Source organism: Carcharhinus amblyrhynchos, chromosome 12 (genome assembly GCF_965287045.1).
Source record: "Carcharhinus amblyrhynchos chromosome 12, sCarAmb.v2.hapA, whole genome shotgun sequence".
Classification (NCBI taxonomy): domain Eukaryota; kingdom Metazoa; phylum Chordata; class Chondrichthyes; order Carcharhiniformes; family Carcharhinidae; genus Carcharhinus; species Carcharhinus amblyrhynchos.
In genome coordinates, this window is record NC_137335.1 from 2,377,310 (window position 1) to 2,397,679 (window position 20,370).

At 48.8% G+C, this 20,370-nt stretch overlaps 1 protein-coding gene across 1 annotated transcript in view; it reads right to left on the minus strand.

Moving 5' to 3' along the window:
- The window catches only part of LOC145350737 (sprouty-related, EVH1 domain-containing protein 2-like), a 97,884-nt gene extending 80,398 nt beyond the window's left edge, over positions 1 to 17,486 (minus strand). The window contains exon 1 of the mRNA XM_080199982.1: positions 17,210 to 17,486. Coding sequence (XP_080056108.1) covers positions 17,210 to 17,235 — 26 coding nt within the window. The 5' untranslated portion in view covers positions 17,236 to 17,486. The remainder of the gene's footprint in view (positions 1 to 17,209) is intronic.
- Between the last annotated feature and the right edge of the window lie 2,884 nt (positions 17,487 to 20,370).

Sequence of the window (20,370 nt, forward strand, 5' to 3'; positions counted from 1 at the left end):
GTGTGTGTGTGTGTGTGTGTGTGTCGGGGGGAGGGGGAGTGAACGGTCAGTGTGTGTGTGTGTGTGTGTGTATGTGTGTGTGTGTCAGGGGGAGGGGGAGTGAACGGTCAGTGTGTGTGTCGGGAGGGAGGGGGAGTGAACAGTCAGTCAGCACGAACGTATTGCGAGTGTCTTCAGGAGCAAAGTCCAGCAGGGGAATGGCTCAGGACAATCGGTCTGCACTCTGTGTTATCGAAACACTGGAATAAACATCGCAGAAACAGGAGAGGTGATACTGCGATTAAATCAAAACTCTGAAAAAGGGAACTTACGGTGAAACAGTTCAAACTAATCAACATGAGGGAGTAAGCATTGTGACCAATAAAAAAAAATCTGAAGATTTCCACATACACAATGCAGGAGAGGCCCTTCGGCCCATTGAGTCAACACTGACACATGAAAGGCTTTGACCTGCCCACCTAATCCCACTTGCCAGCACTTGGCCCATAGCCCTGAATGTTATGGCGTGCGAAGTACTCACCTAGGTACTTTTTAAAAGGAGGTGAGGCACCCCACACCCCCCCCACAACACACAAATCCCCCCAACTCCTTCAACCTCACACCCCCTTCCTGAACAACACCCTTCCCACACAATGGGGTTATTTTAAGAAACGTCTCCATTTCTCGCTGTTTATGCTGATACAGAAAAGGCAATTCACTGACACACAGCACAGGAACCCACAGATTGGTAAATAGAGTCAGGGCCACAGCGGAAAGTGGAACCCCTCAGTTCCGTGCTGTGAAGGTTCTCAATCACTGCCCCAATTTATTGCTATTCTGCAGAATAAAGACTACCTCCATCCTTATTTTGATTGTGTCGTTTCTCAGCCATCTGCATCCTTGCTCCAGTGACAATCTGTTCAAACTGCAACAGCTTGTGTGTCTTTTTATACTCAAAGTCTCATTTTCAGAATAACAAAATCCAAAAGCTATGACTACAATCCTCCCCCTTACCCCCCCACAACAAATCTGCTCTCGATTAGAGTCTCAGGCTGCAGTGACAATGCAGTGGGAACTGTGGCTAATCTTTAAACACCAGGGAGAGAAACCTGTGTGTTTGCTGTTTAAAATTCAGCACGTTTAAAATCAAGGGGACAACCTTATTCGAATTGTCAAAGCTTCCATCAGTAACAGTGCTTGGAAGATGCTTACCTTGAGAGAACGGGTGAAATACAGCAAGAGGTTTGCAACCAAAGTTGGAATTATACAAGTCTCCTATCACTCTGAGTAGAGTGTGGTTACAGTACAAGAGGCAGACATTTGACCCTTTGATTTGATGGCCATCTCTCAAAAAAAGACAATTCAGCTCCACTCACCCCCCCTTTCCCCAGAGCTCAGCAAGATTTTCCCCTTCAAACATTCAAAACTCTGATGGCAACAAGGTCATTCCCATTTGGAAGCCACAAGGAACTACAAAAGGTCATCCTCATCATTGAGGTTTCTCATCCCTGGAACCATTCCTGTAAACCTCTTCTGCTCTCTCTCCAATGTGTTCACATCCTTCCTGCAGTGTGGCACCCAGAACTGTACATAATATTCCAGCTGAGGTCTAACTAGCATCTTGTATAAATTCAGCATAACCCATTGATTGAACTGTACATAGAAAGTCCAGTATATTACCACAGTGCTGATTTAAACAATGACTCTGAATTCTATATGAAAATTAACTGGCAAACCTACATGCCAAGAGCTTAATGCAAACTGATGCAACTGCATAACTCCAAAGATGGGCAGGTTAGGTGGACTGGTCATGCTAAATTGCCCCTTAGTGTCAGGGGGGATTAGCAGAGTAAATATATGGGGTTACAGAGATAGGGTCTGGGTGGGATTGTTGACAGTGCAGGCTCGATGGGCTGAATGGCCTCCTCTTGCTCAGTAGGGATTCTATGAATCTGAATAGTAAACATTGCCATCACTTTTGTCCTCTTTCCCCCCGATAATTACATTCCTAAAATATTTCTTTGGTGTTAGAGCACAGAGATGTTTGGTGGTCATGAAGGAAGCTGGAGAAAATGTAAGTCTTCCAGTAATGTGTGGGAGAAGTTTCCAACTTATCTGTTAATCAAAAGTCAACACCTACATGGAGGAGGTAATTTAATAGCTTTCTGGTACATTTGTTGATGCTGTATAAATACTGGTCAGTATGGGTCAGTCAACTAAGTGAGTGCAAGCTTCCCGACGCTAGCTATCAGACAAGGACTTCTGCTTTGAGATTTTTCAATGTGTCCTGAACATTGACACTCTGGGACATCGTACAAAATACTGGCTTTTGACAGCAGCAGTTCCTATAACACCTCACTCAGTGAAGAGGATTCAATGCAGTGGGTAACAGTTACACAGAAAGATACCCACAGCAACAGGCGGAACTTAAATGCAAGGAATAAAACAAAACTGGAAATTGTGACCACTGATTATTGTAAAAACTCATCTGGTTCACTCGTGCCCCTTTGGGGGAGAGGATCTGCCGTCCTTTCTTGGTGTGGTCTACGGGTGATTCCAGAGCCACAGTAATGTGGCTGACCCTTAACCAGGAATGGATAATGAATGCTGGCCCAGCCAACGACACCCATGTCCCAAAGAGTTAAAAAAGTGCAAAACCTTCATCAAATCGTTCAGGAGCATTGCTGCTCTCCCAACAGATCACACATAACACGGAGTGAGACCATTCAGTCCGTCATGCCCATGCCAGCACTTTGAAATAGTGACCCAATTAGTCCTTGCCCCTTCCCTGTAGTCTTACAAATGTCCTCTCCAAATATTTCTCCAATTCTCTTTGGGAAGTTACTAGTTAATCTGCTTCGACTGTGCTTCCAGGCACTGCACACCCAATCAGAACAGCTCACTGTTTTAAAATAAACTCACCCCATCTCTGTTGTTTTTGCACATTGTCTTTAAGCCACGATGGTGCAGATGGAGATGGCCAAGGCTGCAATCTGCTCTCTATAGTTCACAGCACTGTACGGCCACCCACCAGAACACCAGGTAGAAGGTAACCCAACTTATCAACTGGGTGAACCTGTAAGTGAGGATCACGGTGCTTTAACATTAAGGAGCTGACCTCTCAGAGGCCGTTTCTTTGCGGGATTCTCATCCACTGAACTGGCAATCATACAGAGACTGCCAGCTGGGTCCGGCGGGAGACATACTGAGTCAGCAAACTCCAGATCTGCTGAATGGATGAGAATCAGTTACACTGACCTCCATTTTCCAAAGCAGAGTTAAAATGACTGCAGATTGTCAGCCTCGGAGTAACTTGTTTGGGTTGGCCAAATGACAATTTTTTTTAAAAGGCACGAGAATGTGGCCATCCTCACAGTGCTGGTGTCGCATCAGCGAGCACTGCCGACGGATCGCCGGGTACTGCTTTGGTTCACTGCTGGGACTCATCTGGAGAATGTGGGGTGTAGAGTCAGTGACACAGACACAGTCTCCACGAATATTAAATATTGAGGTTTCATCATGAGAAATATTTATAGTTTTATATCAAGCCCAATGGTCTTTCCTAATACTTGCATACTCCACAAATAAAGGCACACACATATGAACTGATGATCCTTGTACAAGATATGGACTGATGCATTCACAGCCATATCAAGTCAAAATCAAGAGAAATGTGGGGGAAAATCCACCCTCAGTAATTGGAGCAGGAATTCTCCAGTCTCCTCAGATCCTCCCCCAGCTCATTATTCTCATCCTACTGGTCAATTCCACATTTAATTCCCAAACTGTAAAACCTTGTCTTAAAAAGATCCTCCTCATCCTTTGCGGAACTGGAAGTGGGGACAGCACTACATCACAATCTTTCACACAAAGATAAATACAAACAAATGAAAAAGAAAATGCAAGTTGCCACAGTCCCAGTTGACCAGAGGCTGCTGTCGCCTTGGAGGGGGAGAGCTGACTGGCGGTGATTTGACCTGAGGGTCACCACACCTCAGGCTAGGGGCAAGGGTGGGAAGGTGGGACCTTCATGAATAATCTCAGCCAGTACGGGAATTGAACCCGCTCCGTATCACTAACCTGCCTTCCAAACAGCAATACAAATAAAGCATCGGAACATACTGCAAAGTAATTATTTCATTGCCAATCCTTGCCTGTATTATCCCAGATCTAAGTGCACATTTTCACTTGTCTAAGTTCGTACAGACACAAGGCCTCTTCCTTCATTGAAGGAAATGTTAAAGTAAAACAGATCTGGGTAGAGAATTTAAGCACTATTCGAAAACAGCAGTACATTTCACAAATTAGGTTGGAATATTTTGATCATAGCACACCTCTGTCTCAAATGCATCAGGACAACATGTCCAGCATTGACAATAGTTCAGGATCAAAGGCCAATGGTGTATTCCTTCAGAAGTCAGCAGGCTGAAAACCGATGCTGGATAATTTGTCTAGTTTCCCCAGTGCGATAGAAACAAGGTCAAGGTGGGACCAGGACATTGAATTCGATGATCAGCCATGATCAAAATGAATGGTGGAGCTGCCTCAAAGGGCCGAATGGCCTCTTTCTGCTTCTACTTTCTATGTACCACTGACCTCAGTGACCCCGAGAATGAAGAGCTTTGTAAAAGCTGAGCTGAATGACCGAGTCAAAACTACAGCTAATGACCACAGCTGAAATCTTTGCCAGAGAGCAGGCTGTAGGGTATGGACCACCCCCCAGCCCGCTCCCCCCGCCACCCCACACACACACACACACACACAAACACACACACACACACACACACACAAACACACACACACAAACACACACACACAAACACACACACACAAACACACACACACAAACACACACACACAAACACACACACACAAACACACACACACACACACACACACACACAAACAATCCCGGACACACAATCCCCCGTGGCACAGCCAGGATTCCTAAAGTACTGAACAGGTACTCGGAGCTTTGTCAAAGAGAATGGAGAAACAGCATAGGAAGATAAAACACCAGTATCATTTATTAAAAACTGATTCCTTTTTGTTTCAGTTGTTCTTTTCCAAGATAATAATTAACTAGGAGCACAGACAGCCCCCATGGAAGCCCAATTCTACCTGCAAAAACCTCAACGTATGTTTCTTACCCCATCTGTTTTTCTGTTACAATCTGACACAAATGGGGATTACAGAAGGTCCGTCTACAGCATCAACTCATTGGGAGAACACTCACATTTCACCCAGTTGGCTGTGTGTTTTAAGAGCCACTTCAGAGACTAGATCACCAGATCCCGGCGCAGTAGATTGGGAGGGTCAGGGCTAAGGGAGTGCCGCACTGTTAGCTGGTGCTGCTTTCAGGATGAAATATAAAATTTGGGCCGTGTTTCACCCTCCGTTGGTCACACAGCGACTTTACAAAGAACAGCCCTGGAGTTCCGACCAATTCTTTCCACTCAAACACCATGGCTAATGTGGACACCACATTACAGGTTGTGAGGGTTTGCCGTGTGGAAGGTGGCTGTCACATTTCCGACACTATAGCAGTGATTACACTTCCAAACGGCTTCATCAGCTGCAATGCTTCGAGGTGGCCCAAGGTCATGAAAGGTGCTATATAAATGCAAAGCTATTTCATCCACGCTTCAGTATTGCACGCTGGTGGAAAAATCCAAACGCGTGTTGTTCCAAACATAATCAAAGTAATGGCAGTGTTTGAACATTACCACACAGCAATCCCAATGGTGTATAGACTAATCACCACCTAAAGGCAAACTCCAGCTACTCAATTCTCAGAAAATCCATTCTCTGCATCGATCACGGGGTGGAAAATTTCCTGCAATTAGCCTGAACATTACTTGTTACTGATTGGAAGCTGTCCCCTCACTGTCCTCTTGGGACTTAAGACTGAAGGTATTTCTCTTACATACTTACAATCTCTCACCCTTTTCCAGGCAACCTTCAATGGGTGGCCACAGTGGGTTAGCACTGCTGCCTCGCAGCGCCAGGGACCCAGGTTCAATTCCTGGCCTCGGGTCACTGCCTGTGCGGAGTCTGCATGATCTCCCCATTTCCTCCGGGTGCTCCCGTTTCCTCCCACACACCAAAGATGTGCTGGTTCGGTGCACTGGACGTGTTAAATTGACTCAGTGCCGGGGGGATTAGCAGGGTAAATATAGACGGTTACGGGGATAGGGCCTGGGTGGGATTGTGGTCGGTGCAGGCTCAAAGGGCCAAATGGCCTCCTCTTGCACTGTAGGGGTTCTACAAATTATAACTGATTGTGTGTATTTATATCATCTCCAGAAAGAATGCTGCATTTACTGCCATAATCAGAGAACCTTCTCACTTCCATTCAATCACCCCATCAGGAAATCGAGCAGTCAATCCTGATGACACCTCTATCAGTTCCTACGGCCGAGAGAGTTCGAACTGGACATCGAGGCAAAATCTGGGCAGTGGAAATGAAGCACAGATTGAAAACAACACCAGTCAAATTAGCCATGCAGCAAAAACCCTAACAACACTGCAGCTACAATGCAAATATTGAGCAAGTGCTGAATTGCCAATAAGCAGAGCCGCAGCGAATATATTTTACACCACGAACACACAGTTGACTCACTTCATCACCTACACACCAACTCTCCATTCCTTCTGGATAACATTCCATCCTTATTTTTAAAGTCAACTTCTTTAAACTTGCCTCCACACCAGAGTTAAAACTCAAAACGGTGCATCCCACTGCCTTCAGACTTGATGCACCAAAGCCATGGTAACATTGGCATAGTTATTACATCAACATAGAAACAAGGGGGAGGAGGCCATTCGGCCCCTCAAGCCTGCTCCACCATTCATTGTGATCATGGCTGATTGTTGAATTCAATATCCTGATTTTTCCCCCACTTTCCCCCTTGAGCCCCAAGAGTGATATCTAATTCCGTCTTGAAATCAGACAATGTTTTGGCCTCGACTACTTTCTGTGGGAGTGAACTCCACACATTCACCACTCTCTGGGTGAGGAAATTTCTCTTCACCTCAGTCCTAAAAGGTTTACCCCTCACCCCTAAATGATGACCCCTGCCCCCCCACTACTTCTGGACTCCCCCCACCATTGGGAACATTCTTTCTGAATCTACCCTGGCAGAAACGTACATAAAACACCCAACACCTTCAAACTCACACGGCTGTAGTTCAGCCTTTCCAGTCTCTGTACTATTAACGTTAGACAATTGCTACCACACCATCTTATACAACAGAAAGTGGATTTCTTTAAAATGGCCTAAAACTGGTTCAAATCAAACAGAAATGGTTAAATCCCACTCATAAACACAAACACACAGAAGTAAAAAAAAAGCCCAGATATCAAGTCATCTGAAAACCATTAAAAAATAGTAAGGTGGATTTTTATTTGGGACAGGAAGTGGTCAGTCTGACCTGGTCTTGGCAAAACTGACAAAAATAAGTTGGAATTGGACCTGGGTCCCTGGCGCTGAGAGGCAGCAGTGCCGACCACTGTGCTGCCCCTGATTAGTTCATTAGCTAGTCTGTACAGGGGACATGACTTGGTCACATGCGGTATTGTTTGTGTTCAGTTAATTAAAGTTTATTTGTCACAAGTAAGGCTTACATTAACACTGCAGTGAAGTTACTGTGAAACTCCCCTAGTCGCCAACTTCAGCGCCTGTTCGGGTCCATGCGCCTAACCAGCATGTGGGAGGAAATTGGAGCACCTGGAGGAAACCCACGCAGACACAGGGAGAATGTGTGGAGTCTGCACAGACAGTGATACAAGGCTGGAATTGAACCCGGGTCCCTGGCACTGTGAGGCAGTAATGCTAACCACTGTGCCACCGTGCTGCCCTGATTTGACTGGAACTGGTTTGAAGTCTAAATGTTGAGAATCAATGTGGTTAACTATGATGGATGCACATTGTACATTGAGTGGTTCAGGGAAACAAAATAAAACCCAGAGAAATTCTCTGTCCTATGGGACGACAGCATGTGATGAGAGAATGTTGACCATGATAAACTATTTCACCTTGTCCAGAACTGCAGGATGTGAATGTGGTTTGTGTTTGAAAGGAGGGGAGAGAGGGGAAGAACATCAAAACCAATCTGTGGAAACAACTCAATGAGTGAATGACCAGTCCATGGGACAGGCTCCTTAGGGAGAGTGTGGTTCCAGGACTGTGCTGGTTTTATTCAAATCCAAATTATAACATTTCCTCCAGAGAATATTTTGGGGTACGCTATTTGAGTAAATGGAGACATAGCATGTGGCAAGTGCAGAGTACCTGCGAGGAACAAGCGCTTTTGGACCTAGTGTTTCCAAATCTCTCTTCCATTGGGATTTTCCTCACCCCATGTCTGGAGACTTTTTAAAATTCAGTTACGGGATGTGGGTGTCGCTGGCTATGCTAGGCCAGCATTTATTGCCCATCCCTGAACTGTCCTTGAGAAGGTGGTGGTGAGCTGTCTTCTTGAACTGCTGCAGTCCATGTGATGTAGGTACACCCACTGTGCTGTTAGGGAGGGACCTCCAGGAGTTTGACCCAGGAACAGTGAAGAAACGGTAATATAACTCCACTTTGGGATAGTGAGTGGCTTGGAGAAGAACTTGCAGACGGTGGTGGTTCCCATGTATCTGCTGCCCTTGTCCTTCTAGTTGGGAGCAGGTTTGGAAGGTGCTGTTGAAGGAGCCTTGGTAAGTTTCTGTAGTCTATCTCACTGATAGTCAACAACTCTGCTGTATCAGGTGACCACCAGGACAGGTAGTGGTGAATGGGATAGACCCGAATGACAACTAATTCCATGTTCCTACAACCTAAAAGGTATTTACTGTCAACTTTAATACCCCAAAGCAATAATAACTGTAAAATTGGACTCAATAAATTCCAAAACACATTTGCCGGAATTCTACAATATTAAATTGGGATAAATAAATCATGACGTGAATAAGTTAGAACTAGAAGCGATTTCCTTAAAGCAGGCCTCACAATCTTATGATGCAAGAATAGTGCGTCATACAATCGTGGAGGAAATCTCTGGGCATGTGTCAGAAATAAATAAATATGCAACCTGTAGCCCATACCGATCCAATAAAAATAAGACAAGCAATGTGATCCATTATCTGATACACATGTGCCTATTCTCTCACAGTATCTACTCAAACACTACTGTTTTTTTATGTAATAGAGAAACACTTTCTTCAGAGTCTGGAACGTGACCAAGGAAAGGCTGAAGACACACCATACAGCTTATTGTGGTCACTGTTAACTGCCTGCACCACAACAATCACAACACCCCGTTTAGACATCAGCTTAAATATTTGCAACAATAACAAAGAACTTGTTCGGAATTTTAATAGCCTGAGCACACTGGACCAAGCAGTCCAGCCTGTTTGCTACAAGGACACAGTTCTCTGCTAGAGTTACATAGAAGATAGGAAAAGATAGGAGGAGGAGGCCATTCGGCCCTTCGAGCTTGTTCCACCATTCTTCACGATCATGGCTGATCGTCCAACTCAATAGCCTAATCCTGCTTTCTACTCATAACCTTTGATCCCATTCGCCCCAGCGAATGGCCTACTCCTGCTTCTATCTTTTCCTATCTTCTACGTTTCTATTTGTACCAAATAGTATTTTAGCAAAAAGTTAACAATCTAAAACCTTTTTTAAGATTATTTGTTAGTGTCACAAGTAGGTTTACATTAACACTGCAATGAAGTTACTGTGAAAATCCCTTAGTTGCCACACTTGGTGCCTGTTCAGGTATACTGAAGGAGAATTTAGGCATGGCCAATGCACCCTAACCAGCACGTCTTTCAGACAGTGGGAGGAAACCAGAGCACCCGGAGGAAACCCAGACAGACACAGGGAGAATGTGCAGACTCCACACAGACGTGACCCAAGCTGGGAATCGAAGCCAGGTCCCTAGTGCTGAGAGGCAGCAGCGCTAACCACTGTGCGCTGAGCCGGGAGTTGAAGCCAGGTCCCTGGCGCTGTGAGGCAGCAGCGCTAACCACTGTGCGCTGAGCCGGGAATCAAACCCGGGTCCCTGGCGCTGTGAGGCAGCAGCGCTAACCACTGCGCTGCCGTGCTGCCCAGGTTTTCACTGCTCTCTCCCTTTCATTTACAATCGAGAAAGAAGAAGAAACTGGATTTTGAAAACAAAGATGTTTCGCAATGTTTCATTTCAAATTAACGTGAAACAATTAGAGGGTTAAATGATGGGCAAGGTCAGAGCTGCAACAAGTTCAGAGAGCTAACCTGCTGGAGTGAAGCAGCAGGAATACTATCTTGGCCGAGAATCTAATACTGCATGCGCAAGAGTCTTAATTTAAATCAACTACGTCATGGAGATGACATCAAGGCCAGGAAATCCCCAACAGGTATGAGAAACCGCAGACTGGGATTGTTTATATCCGGAAACAAGCAGCCTCTGATGTAAAACAGAAAATGCTGGAAAATCTCAGCAGGTCTGACAGCATCTGCAGAGAGTGAATAGAGCCAAAGTTGAGTCAGGAGCTCTGGCGAAGGAGAAACATTGGCTCTATTCTCCCTCCACAGATGCTGTCAAACCATTCTTTCTGGTTGTATCACAGCTTGGTCTGGGCTCCTGCTCTGCCCAAGACCACAAGAGACTACAAAGGGTTGTGATGTAGCCCAGTCCATCACGCAAACCAGCCTCCCCATTGACTCTGTCTACACTTCCCGCTGCCTTGGCAAAGCAGCCGGCATAATTAAGGACCCCACACACCCGGACATTCTCTCTTCCACCTTCTTCCATCAGGAAAAAGATACAAAAGTCTGAGGTCACGTACCGACCGACTCAAGAACAGCTTCTTCCCTGCTGCTGTCAGATTTTTGAATGGACTCATCTTGCATTAAGTTGATCTTTCTCTACACTCTAGCTATGACTGTAACACTACATTCCGCACACTCTCCTTTCCTTCTCTATGAACAGTATGGTTTGTCTGTATCGAGTGCAAGAAACAATACTTCTCACTGTATACAAATACATGTGACAATAAGTCATTTCAAACTAAAAACTGACAAAAGATTACATAGTGGTAAGAAAAGATATTTTAAAAGATAAAAAGGGATAACGTGGGTAAATTTTCTTTATATGCTTCCCAAGGCCTACTGACTCCCAGGCCTAACCCTGAAGCTATGTGTTAACATGCAGCCTGCTTCCATGCTATGACTAACACCCTCCTGTAGTTAACTGCCAGAGTCACCAGGGACTCCTTGTCTTTTCCCTCAGGCTGCTCGAGCAGCTAATGTCTCCACTCAGTGTGACTGAAACCTACAAGTGAGCATTAAATAGCGTCCCAATCTATCCATTTGCAAAGCGGAAATTTTACTCATGCATTTGATTACAATAGTAAAGCCAGTCATGACATCGGGCAACTATTAACTCAATAGAATTAACCAACAGTGCAATTTTTAAGATCTCATTAAATCCCCTTGGTACATTTACTAAAACGCTGGTCTCCATATAAACTCTTGTCACAGTTACACAAAGCTAGCTGTGCAGGCATCATTTCAATTTAATCTCACGCCACTATTCAAGAAACTGCTAAATTTACAGTCTGCCCAGGAATAATTACATTTTTAACACCAACTGGTACAGTGACACACACAACCTGCAAATTCTAGAATTCACTGAGATTGAAATATTTCAGCATTAACACTCTCAGATGTATCAAACCCAACCTACAAACCATACTTAAAAGCAGCATAAATTCCTTCATTATACACAGACAACTAAATTATCAGAACGTTTCAACCAGTTACAAACCAGCCATATTATCTGAAATATAACATCTATAGCCAGATAGGGTAAAAAGGAAGCGGATTGCAAACTCAACGCAGAAACTGCAAGGTCAAAATGTCATAAATACGAAATAGGAATAAAATCATCGACTGAAATAAAAAAGCCCAGTTCAACATTTTCAGAAAAGAATGCATTGTATGCATTTCTGAAAAAAAACCCAAAACTAATATCTCAGCTACAGTAAAGAGCTTATTAACACGTGCAATCAACTGGGAACAAAAGAAAGGGAATATTGGCCGCAATGAGCATCCGGATCTTGTAACTGGCCCATTTTAATGGGGAAAATGACATTATTTTGGGATTTAGCCCTTCGGTTTGCAATTCTAAGCTTCAGCGTGTGGGTGTTGCCTTGATGTAAACAGACTATTCATTTCAGTTTTGCTTTCTGCCACTTCCCCATTTTATATTTTTATTGGAGGAACCACGCTTTGTTATTATTTTAAAAGTCACCTTGCGCCATTTAAAAAGACACACTTGCCAACATTTTGCAAGGGAGGGGGGCGGGCGGTGGTGGAGGAACTAGGTACAGCCCAACTGGAACTCAACATCAAAAGAATCAATGCTACTAACGGCAACAATAACCTCAGCCCAAAACTGAATTCCACAGTGGAAAAAACACAATGTTGGGGACCTGGGCATAAATTTTGAGGTGACACAACGCATCTGTCACAATTTCTGCGTCAAGTTTGCAACCTGCTTCCTTATTACCCTATCTGACTGTAGATGTTACATTTCAGATAACATGGCTGGGTTGTAACTGGTTGAAATGTTCTGATAATTCTGTGTATTGGTACGAAAACCTCTGCGTTCCTCAGTCCCTAGTTATCATAGAATGCCCACAGTGCAAAAGGTGGTGATTTGGCCCATCGAGTCTGCACCGGCCCGCTATCCCATGCAGTCCCTAACTCCATGCATGTACCCTAGCTAGTCCCTCTGACACTAAGGGGCAATTTGGCATGGGCCAATCCACCTAACCTGCACATCTCTGGCGTGTGGGAGGAAACCCACGCAGACAGGGGGAGAATGTGCAGACTCCACACAGACAGTGACCCAAGCTGGGGTGATAGAACCCGGGTCCCTGGCTCTGAGAGGTGCCGGTCAAAGGAGAATTGACAGGCCCAAGAAATTTTTCAAAGAAAACTCAAAGTGAAATTGCATTTTGATGCCTTGACTTACAACACAGCTGTCCCCTGCTCACAGACATCGAGATGGAATCATTCAAGATTCCGTACAATTCATATTTCTGCTTGAAATTTACCTTCACTGCATTAGCAACATTTCCAAACACACTCTATTCAAAGAACACTCATACAACATTACTCTCTGCATTCATTGCTTCCCCTGCATGGGAGGACAGCCTAAAGATGCAGCACTTCCCAAAACAAAATCCTACACCTCCACAAATAAAAAAAACCCAAATTCTTTAACATGAAAAGTTTAGACAATATCAAGTTCTTTCGCTTCCTCAATTGACACAAAGGCCTTATGCAATGTGCTGTGCAGATTATTATATCCTGCATAAATCATTAAAGCATCTTTTAAAATTAATTAGGGAAAGATTACATTTCCTGAAAATTAATGTGTGTTTAGGACGGATTTTCTAAAAAAAACTGTCCATTAAAAGGAGAGAAAACAACACTTGGATTGGAGAGGAATGCAAAGTGCTGTATGATAGTTCCTTGGCCAGTCACTGCAATGAACAGGGAGTGAGAGACTGGAGCAGACACTGACTAACCCGTGTGTATCTTTCCTCTTCAATGGGACGCTCAGACTGCCATTGGTTACATTGTAACTGGGTCAGGTAGTCATGAATGGGGCTGAAGGTTACTGTATTTATGAATGGTCGGTCACGTGACAAGAAGGGGTTTGTTTTATCAGCAGACAGGGCAGGGTGTGGAGAGAAACTCAATCTGCAGCAACAGGGCTGCAGCTCAGACAGTAACGCAGCAACACCACTCCCCCCACAGCGACACCCTGCCAACCCCCCCTCCACCCCCACTGAGGCACCCTGTCCACCCCCCATCCCCGCCGTGGCACCCCGCAACCCCCTCAGCAACATCCTACCCAGCCCCACCTGTGGCACCCTGCCCCCAACCCCCGCCACAGCACCCTGCCCCCCCCCACCCCCTCGACCCGTGGCACCCTGCCCCCACCACGGCACCCTGCTCCCAACCCCGCCGCGGCACCCTGCACCCCCCCCCTCCCCACTGCCACAGCAGCACCCAGCAACCCCCCCCCACCCCGCCGCGGCACCCTGCCCCCTTCCACGGCACCCTGCCCCTACCCACCTCTGCAGTGGCACCCAGCTCCCCCCCACCCCTGCAGCAGCACCCAGCACCTCCCCACCCACACCCCCGCAGCGGCACCCTGCCCCCCATCCCCACAGCAACACCAAACCACCCCACAACAAACCATCTAACCACCTCCCCACAGTAAAACACCCCCACCATTGTGAGGCAGCTGTGCTAACCACTGTGTTGGCCCGCAGCACTGCTGCCTCTCAGTGCCAGGGACCCAGGTTTGATTCCCCGCTTGGGTCACTGTCTATGTGGGGTTTGTACATTCTCCCAGTGTCTGTGTGGGTTTCCTCCGGGTGCTCCGGTTTCCTCCCACAGTCCAAAGATGTGCTGCAGCTCAGGTGGATTGGCCGTGTTAAATTGCCCCTTAGTGTCAGGGAGGACTAACTAGGGTCAATGCCTAGGGTTACGGAGATAGGGCCTGGGTGGGATTGTGGTTGGTGCAGACTTGATGGGCCGAATGGCACCTTTCTGCATTTTAGGAATTCTCTAACACCCCGACCCAAACCACCCCCACACACAGCAACACCCCCACATGGAATTATACTGATAATAGCCCCAACTCCCCTGCACAGTACGACACCACCCCAACATCCTCCACACTCACTCACGGTGACCCTCCCCCGATGGTCATTCCACTCCCTCCCACCTCACTCACACTCATTACAGATGATGAGGGTGCAACAATATGGAAGAACAGATTCAACCCCAAGATCCAGACACATTCTGATCACCGTCAGCAGATATTACCCCCGCCAACACACACACACCCCCCAGGGGGCTGGGGGCTGTCTGGCTCTGCATCCCCCATACCCACCTACACCACACACCCTCTCCACCTCTCCCTCACTACCCCCCCTTCTCCTTTCCCCATTTTCTTCCCTCACACCCCCGCCCCCTCCTCACCTGTTTGCCTGCCCCCTATTCCCCCACCCAGCCTGCTCCCTGCCCCCTCATCCCCTCCCCCTCCCGGTACTTCCCCACACCCCCCCCCCTGCTGTCTCCTCAGCAAACCATCCTCCTTATTCCTCCCCCCCCAAACCATCGCTACGTCCTTGCTCCCAGCACACTTGCGCCCCCACCCCACCCCCACCCCGTCTCCCTTCAAAAAAAAATCAACAAATTCACTCCAAAAAAATAGAAAAGGGGGGATTGGGGGCTACGGGGGTGTTGTTATGAGGGGGTGGGAGCAGGGGGGGGGGAACATGGGGGTGGTGGGATCAGGGGGGTACAGGTGGGGGTGGGATCAGGGGGGTGCAGGTGGGGGGGTTGGGGGGGAGGGTCATGGGTGGGTGCAGGCGGGTGGGGGGAAGGGTCATGGGTGCGTGCAGGGGGGTGGTGGGGAGGGCCATGGGTGGGTGTGGGGGGGGGGGGGAGGGCCATGGGTGGGTGCGGGGGGTGGTGCACAGGGTGGGACTGGGGAGTGTGGTACCAGGACTGGTATTGGAGGAGGGGTTGTTGGGACAGCAGGGGGGGGGGGGGGGGGGGGGTAGGATCGTGGGGAGGCCTGTGCCGGGGGTGGGATTGGGATGGGGGGGTGCCGCCGGGGAGAGAGATGGGATCGGGGTGGGGGCAGGGGGGGAGATGGGATCGGGGGGGGAGGGGGGGAGATGGGATCGGGGGGGGGAGGGAGGGAGATGGGATTGGGGGGGTGGTGCTGGGGAGGGGGATGGGATCGGGGTGGGGGGGGTGGTGGTGCCGGATCGGGGGGGGGTGGAGATGGGATCGGGGTTGGGGGGGGAGATGGGATCGGGGTTGGGGGGGGAGATGGGATCGGGGTTGGGGGGGGAGATGGGATCGGGGTTGGGGGGGGAGATGGGATCGGGGTTTGGGGGGGGAGATGGGATCGGGGTTGGGGGGGGGAGATGGGATCGGGGTTGGGGGGGGAGATGGGATCGGGGTTGGGGGGGGAGATGGGATCGGAGGGGGGGAGATGGGATCGGAGGGGGGAGATGGGATCGGAGGGGGGGAGATGGGATCGGAGGGGGATGGGATGGGGGGGAGGGAGGATGGGATGGGGGGGGAGGGAGGATGGGATGGGGGGGAGGGAGGATGGGATGGGGGGAGGGAGGATGGGATGGGGGGGAGGGAGGGAGATGGGATTGGGGGGGTGGTGCTGGGGAGGGGGATGGGATTGGGTGGGATCGGGGTGGGGGGGGGGTGGTGGTGGTGCCGGGTTGGGGGGGGGATGGGATCGGGGTGGGGGGGGAGAGATGGGGATCGGGGTGGGGGGGAGAGATGGGATCGGGGTGGGGGGGAGAGATGGGATCGGGGTGGGGGGGAGAGATGGGATCGGGGTGGGGGGGAGAGATGGGATCGGGGTGGGGGGAGAGATGGGATCGGGGTGGGGGGGAGAGATGGGATCGGGGTGGGGGGGAGAGATGGGATCGGGGTGGGGGGGAGAGATGGGATCGGGGTGGGGGGGAGAGATGGGATCGGGGTGGGGGGGAGAGATGGGATCGGGGTGGGGGGGTGGTGCTGGGGAGGGGGGTGGGATCAGGGTGGAGGGGGGTGGGATCGGGGTGCTGGGGGTACAGGAGATATGTGGGTTGGGGTTATGGGGGGGTACAGGGATGTTTTTTTGGGGGGGTGAGGGGGTACGGGGGGGGTACAGGGATGTTTTTGGGGGGGTGAGGGGGTACGGGGGGGTGAGGGGGTACAGGGATGTTTTTGGTGGGGGTGAGGGGGTACGGGGGGGGTACAGGGATGTTTTTGGGGGGGTGAGGGGGTACGGGGGGGGTGAGGGGGTACGGGGGGGTACAGGGATGTTTTTTGGGGGGGTGAGGGGGTACAGGGGGGGTACAGGGATGTTTTTTGGGGGGGTGAGGGGGTACAGGGATGTTTTTTGGGGGGGGTGAGGGGGGGGTACAGGGATGTTTTTTGGGGGGGTGAGGGGGTACAGGGGGGGTACAGGGATGTTTTTGGGGGGGGTGAGGGGGGGGGGTACAGGGATGTTTTTGGTGGGGGTGAGGGGGGGGTACAGGGATGTTTTTTTGGGGGGGGTGAGGGGGGGGGTACAGGGATGTTTTTGGGGGGGGGTGAGGGGGGGGGTACAGGGATGTTTTTTTTGGGGGGGGGGGTCCCGGTACACTCACTGTTCTGGTTGAGTTTCCTCGGTCATTGTTTTTGCTCCGGCGCGGACATCGCTGCAGAGATCCCGGTCTGGCTGCTGCTGGCGGCGGGGGGGGAAGCGGCGGAACCTCGGCAGCTTCTCCCTGGCTCTGTGTCTCTGTCTGTGTGTGTCTCAGTCTCCCATTCTCCCCACTCTCTCTCCCCCCGGGGCTGAGCTGCCGGCGGCCCCGGGCTGCTGCATGAAGCGGTGCGGGGTCTGTGTGTGTGAGCCCGGTGTGTGGGAGAGGCAGAGCCCCTGTGTCTGTGTGTGTCTGTGTGTGTGTGTGTGTGTGAGAGAGGGGGGGGGAACGGGACAGTGTTCGCCCCAAAGCCTCTGCAGCAAACCCCTCTCTGCAGGAGCAGGAAAAGAAGCAGAGACAGAGAGAGAGAGAGAGCCTGTCCCCCTCCCCTGTTATTCCTGGCCCCTCTCTCTCTCTCTCCCCACCCCCCCGGGTTATGAGGCTGCAAACACACTGAAGCTTCCCTGTGTTTTCAAAAGGCCATTTTACTCCATTTTGGATCCAGCAGAAAGGACGGAAGCAATGACATCAGCGGCAGTCCAAACAGAAGAGAGTTTGTGTCCCTGAGCCTGCTCCAGCAAAAGAGTGCAGATATTCTACCTCCCCATTCACAAAAAACACACCCCCACCCTCCCCCAGCCTGCCCTCTGTCTCTGTCTCCCCCCCTACACACACACACAGCTCCTACAGCCAGCTCAACACTAACCCCCCCTCCCCACCCTGTATATACACACACTGTGCTCCCACAGCTATATACTCATATAGAGATTGTATATATATATATACACATTGTGTGTGTGTGAGTTTCATGAAAGCGACAAGGATTTGCAGAGAGAGGAAATCGGGGCTGGCGCATTGATATTCACTCTACCAAATCGGATGTGATTGTAATCAGGTAGAAGAAGGGGGGGGGGGGTGAGTGTACACACTCTCAGGAAAATCCTGCCTGCATTTTTATTAAAAGCAGGAGCTGCTGAGAGTCTCTTGGTTATTTGTTGGGAGGGAAGGGAATTGCATTACCCCCCCCTCCACTTTAAACCACCCTCCTGCATTCTCCTTTCTGCAGCATTTCTTACAGACACTAGCTTGTTGCATTTTTTTTTGGTTGTGTGGGGGGGGGGAGTGGGTGTTTGGGGAAATCACATGATTTGCCTGGAGATTTTTACACCAAAGTTGGAGGGATGTTAACGCACCCACTCTCCCGCCTCCCATTCCTGCAAATCCACTTTATTTATGCAAACAAAGGCGATTTCGCCCTCCCCCCCGGGCTGGAAAGAGCTGTGTCTGTGTGTGTTTTTAAGGAAAGTAGTACACAGCACAGTTCCTCACATACTCAACACGGCCAAAGTGGAGATGAGGTCTGGCGCCTCCTCCTGATGGATCTTTGAATAACGCCCAGCGCCTGGAAAAATCCAACTTGTTCTTGAGCCATCAGAGAGGGTTTGGAGGAGGGAGGATTTGAAATTTGGGATATGGAAGCAGTCTGGGTTGGAATTGTAAAGGATAAAGTGGCCAAACTTTCTCCCATGTTAGGCTGTAAGTTTGAGTCCAGCTAAGGTCAAAATTCATGGGATGCTTGCAAAGGAATTGAATTTTAAAAAAAAATGTAACCTCTACTTTCACCTCCTCCCTGATCATCCTCAACACTGGTGCTCCACAAGGCTGTGTTCTCAGCCCCCCCCCCCCCCAATACACCAATGATTATGCGGCCAAATTCCCCATCAACTCGATTTTCAAGTTTGCCGATGACACCACCACAGTGGGTCGGATCTCAAACAGTGATGAGGCAGAGTACAGGAATGAGATGGAGAATCTGGTGAGCTGGTGCGGTGACAATAATCCCTCCCTCAATGTCAACAAAACGAAGGAGATTCTCATTCACTTCAGGAAGCGTAAAGGAGAACATGTCCCTCTCTACATCGTAAGAAATCTCACAACATCAGGTTAAAGTCCAACCAGTTTATTTGATAGTAAACTCACAAGCTTTCAGGGTTTGCCTCTTCGTCAAGTGAGTGGAGAGTTCTGGTCTCAAACAAAGCATATAAAAGACACACACAGTTTACAGAATACTGATTAGAATGCGAGTCTTTATAGCTAACCTGCTATAAAGTTAGTGAGATTTTACAAACCCAGGCGAGTTGTGGGGGTTACAGATTGTGCGACATGAACCCAAGATCCCGGTTGAGGCCATCCTCATGTGTGCGGAACTTGGCTATCAGTCTCTGCTCAACGATTCTGCGTTGTCGTGTGTCGTGAGCCATCACACAAACCAGCCTCCCATCCATTGACTCTGTCTACACTTCCTGATGCCTCAGCAAAGCAGCCAGCATAATTAAGGACCCCACACACCCCAGACATTCTCTCTTCCACTTCTTTTCGTCGGGAAAGTGATACAAAAGTCTAAGGTCACATACCAACTGACTCAAGAACAGCTTCTTCCCTGCTGCTGTCAGACTTTTGAATGATGTGGATATGCCAGCATTGGACTGGGGTAAACACAGTAAGAAGTCTGACAACACCAGGTTTTAGTCCAACCGATTTATTTGATAGTAAACTCACTAACTTTTAAGGGGATTCCCTCTTCTTCAGGTGAATCACCTGAAGAAGAAAGTTAGTGAGTTTACTATCAAATAAATGGGTTGGACTAAAACCTGGTGTTGTCAGGCTTCTTACAGACTTTTGAATGGACATCCTTCACATTAAGTTGATCTTTCTCGCCGCCCTAGCTATGACTGTAACACTACATTCTGCACTCTCTCCTTCTCTATGAATGGTATGCTTTGTATAGTGCGCAAGAAACAATACTTTTGATAGGGCCTGGGTGGGATTGTGGTCGGTGTCGACTCAATGGGCCAAATAGTTTCCTTCTACACAGTAGGATTCTATGATTCTACTTTCCTTGAACATCTTTCTTTACCAGTTATAAACATATTGAAATAAAAGCAAATTACTACAACATGCTGGAAATCTGAAACAGAATGCTGGAAAATCTCAGCAGGCCTGACAGTATCTGTGGAGAGAGAATTGGAGCTAATATTTTGGGGTGAATTTTCCTGTTCCGCCTGCCACGGGAATCGGAGTGGGAGTGGGGCGCTCACTCGATGGAAAGGTCAGTTGACCTCGGG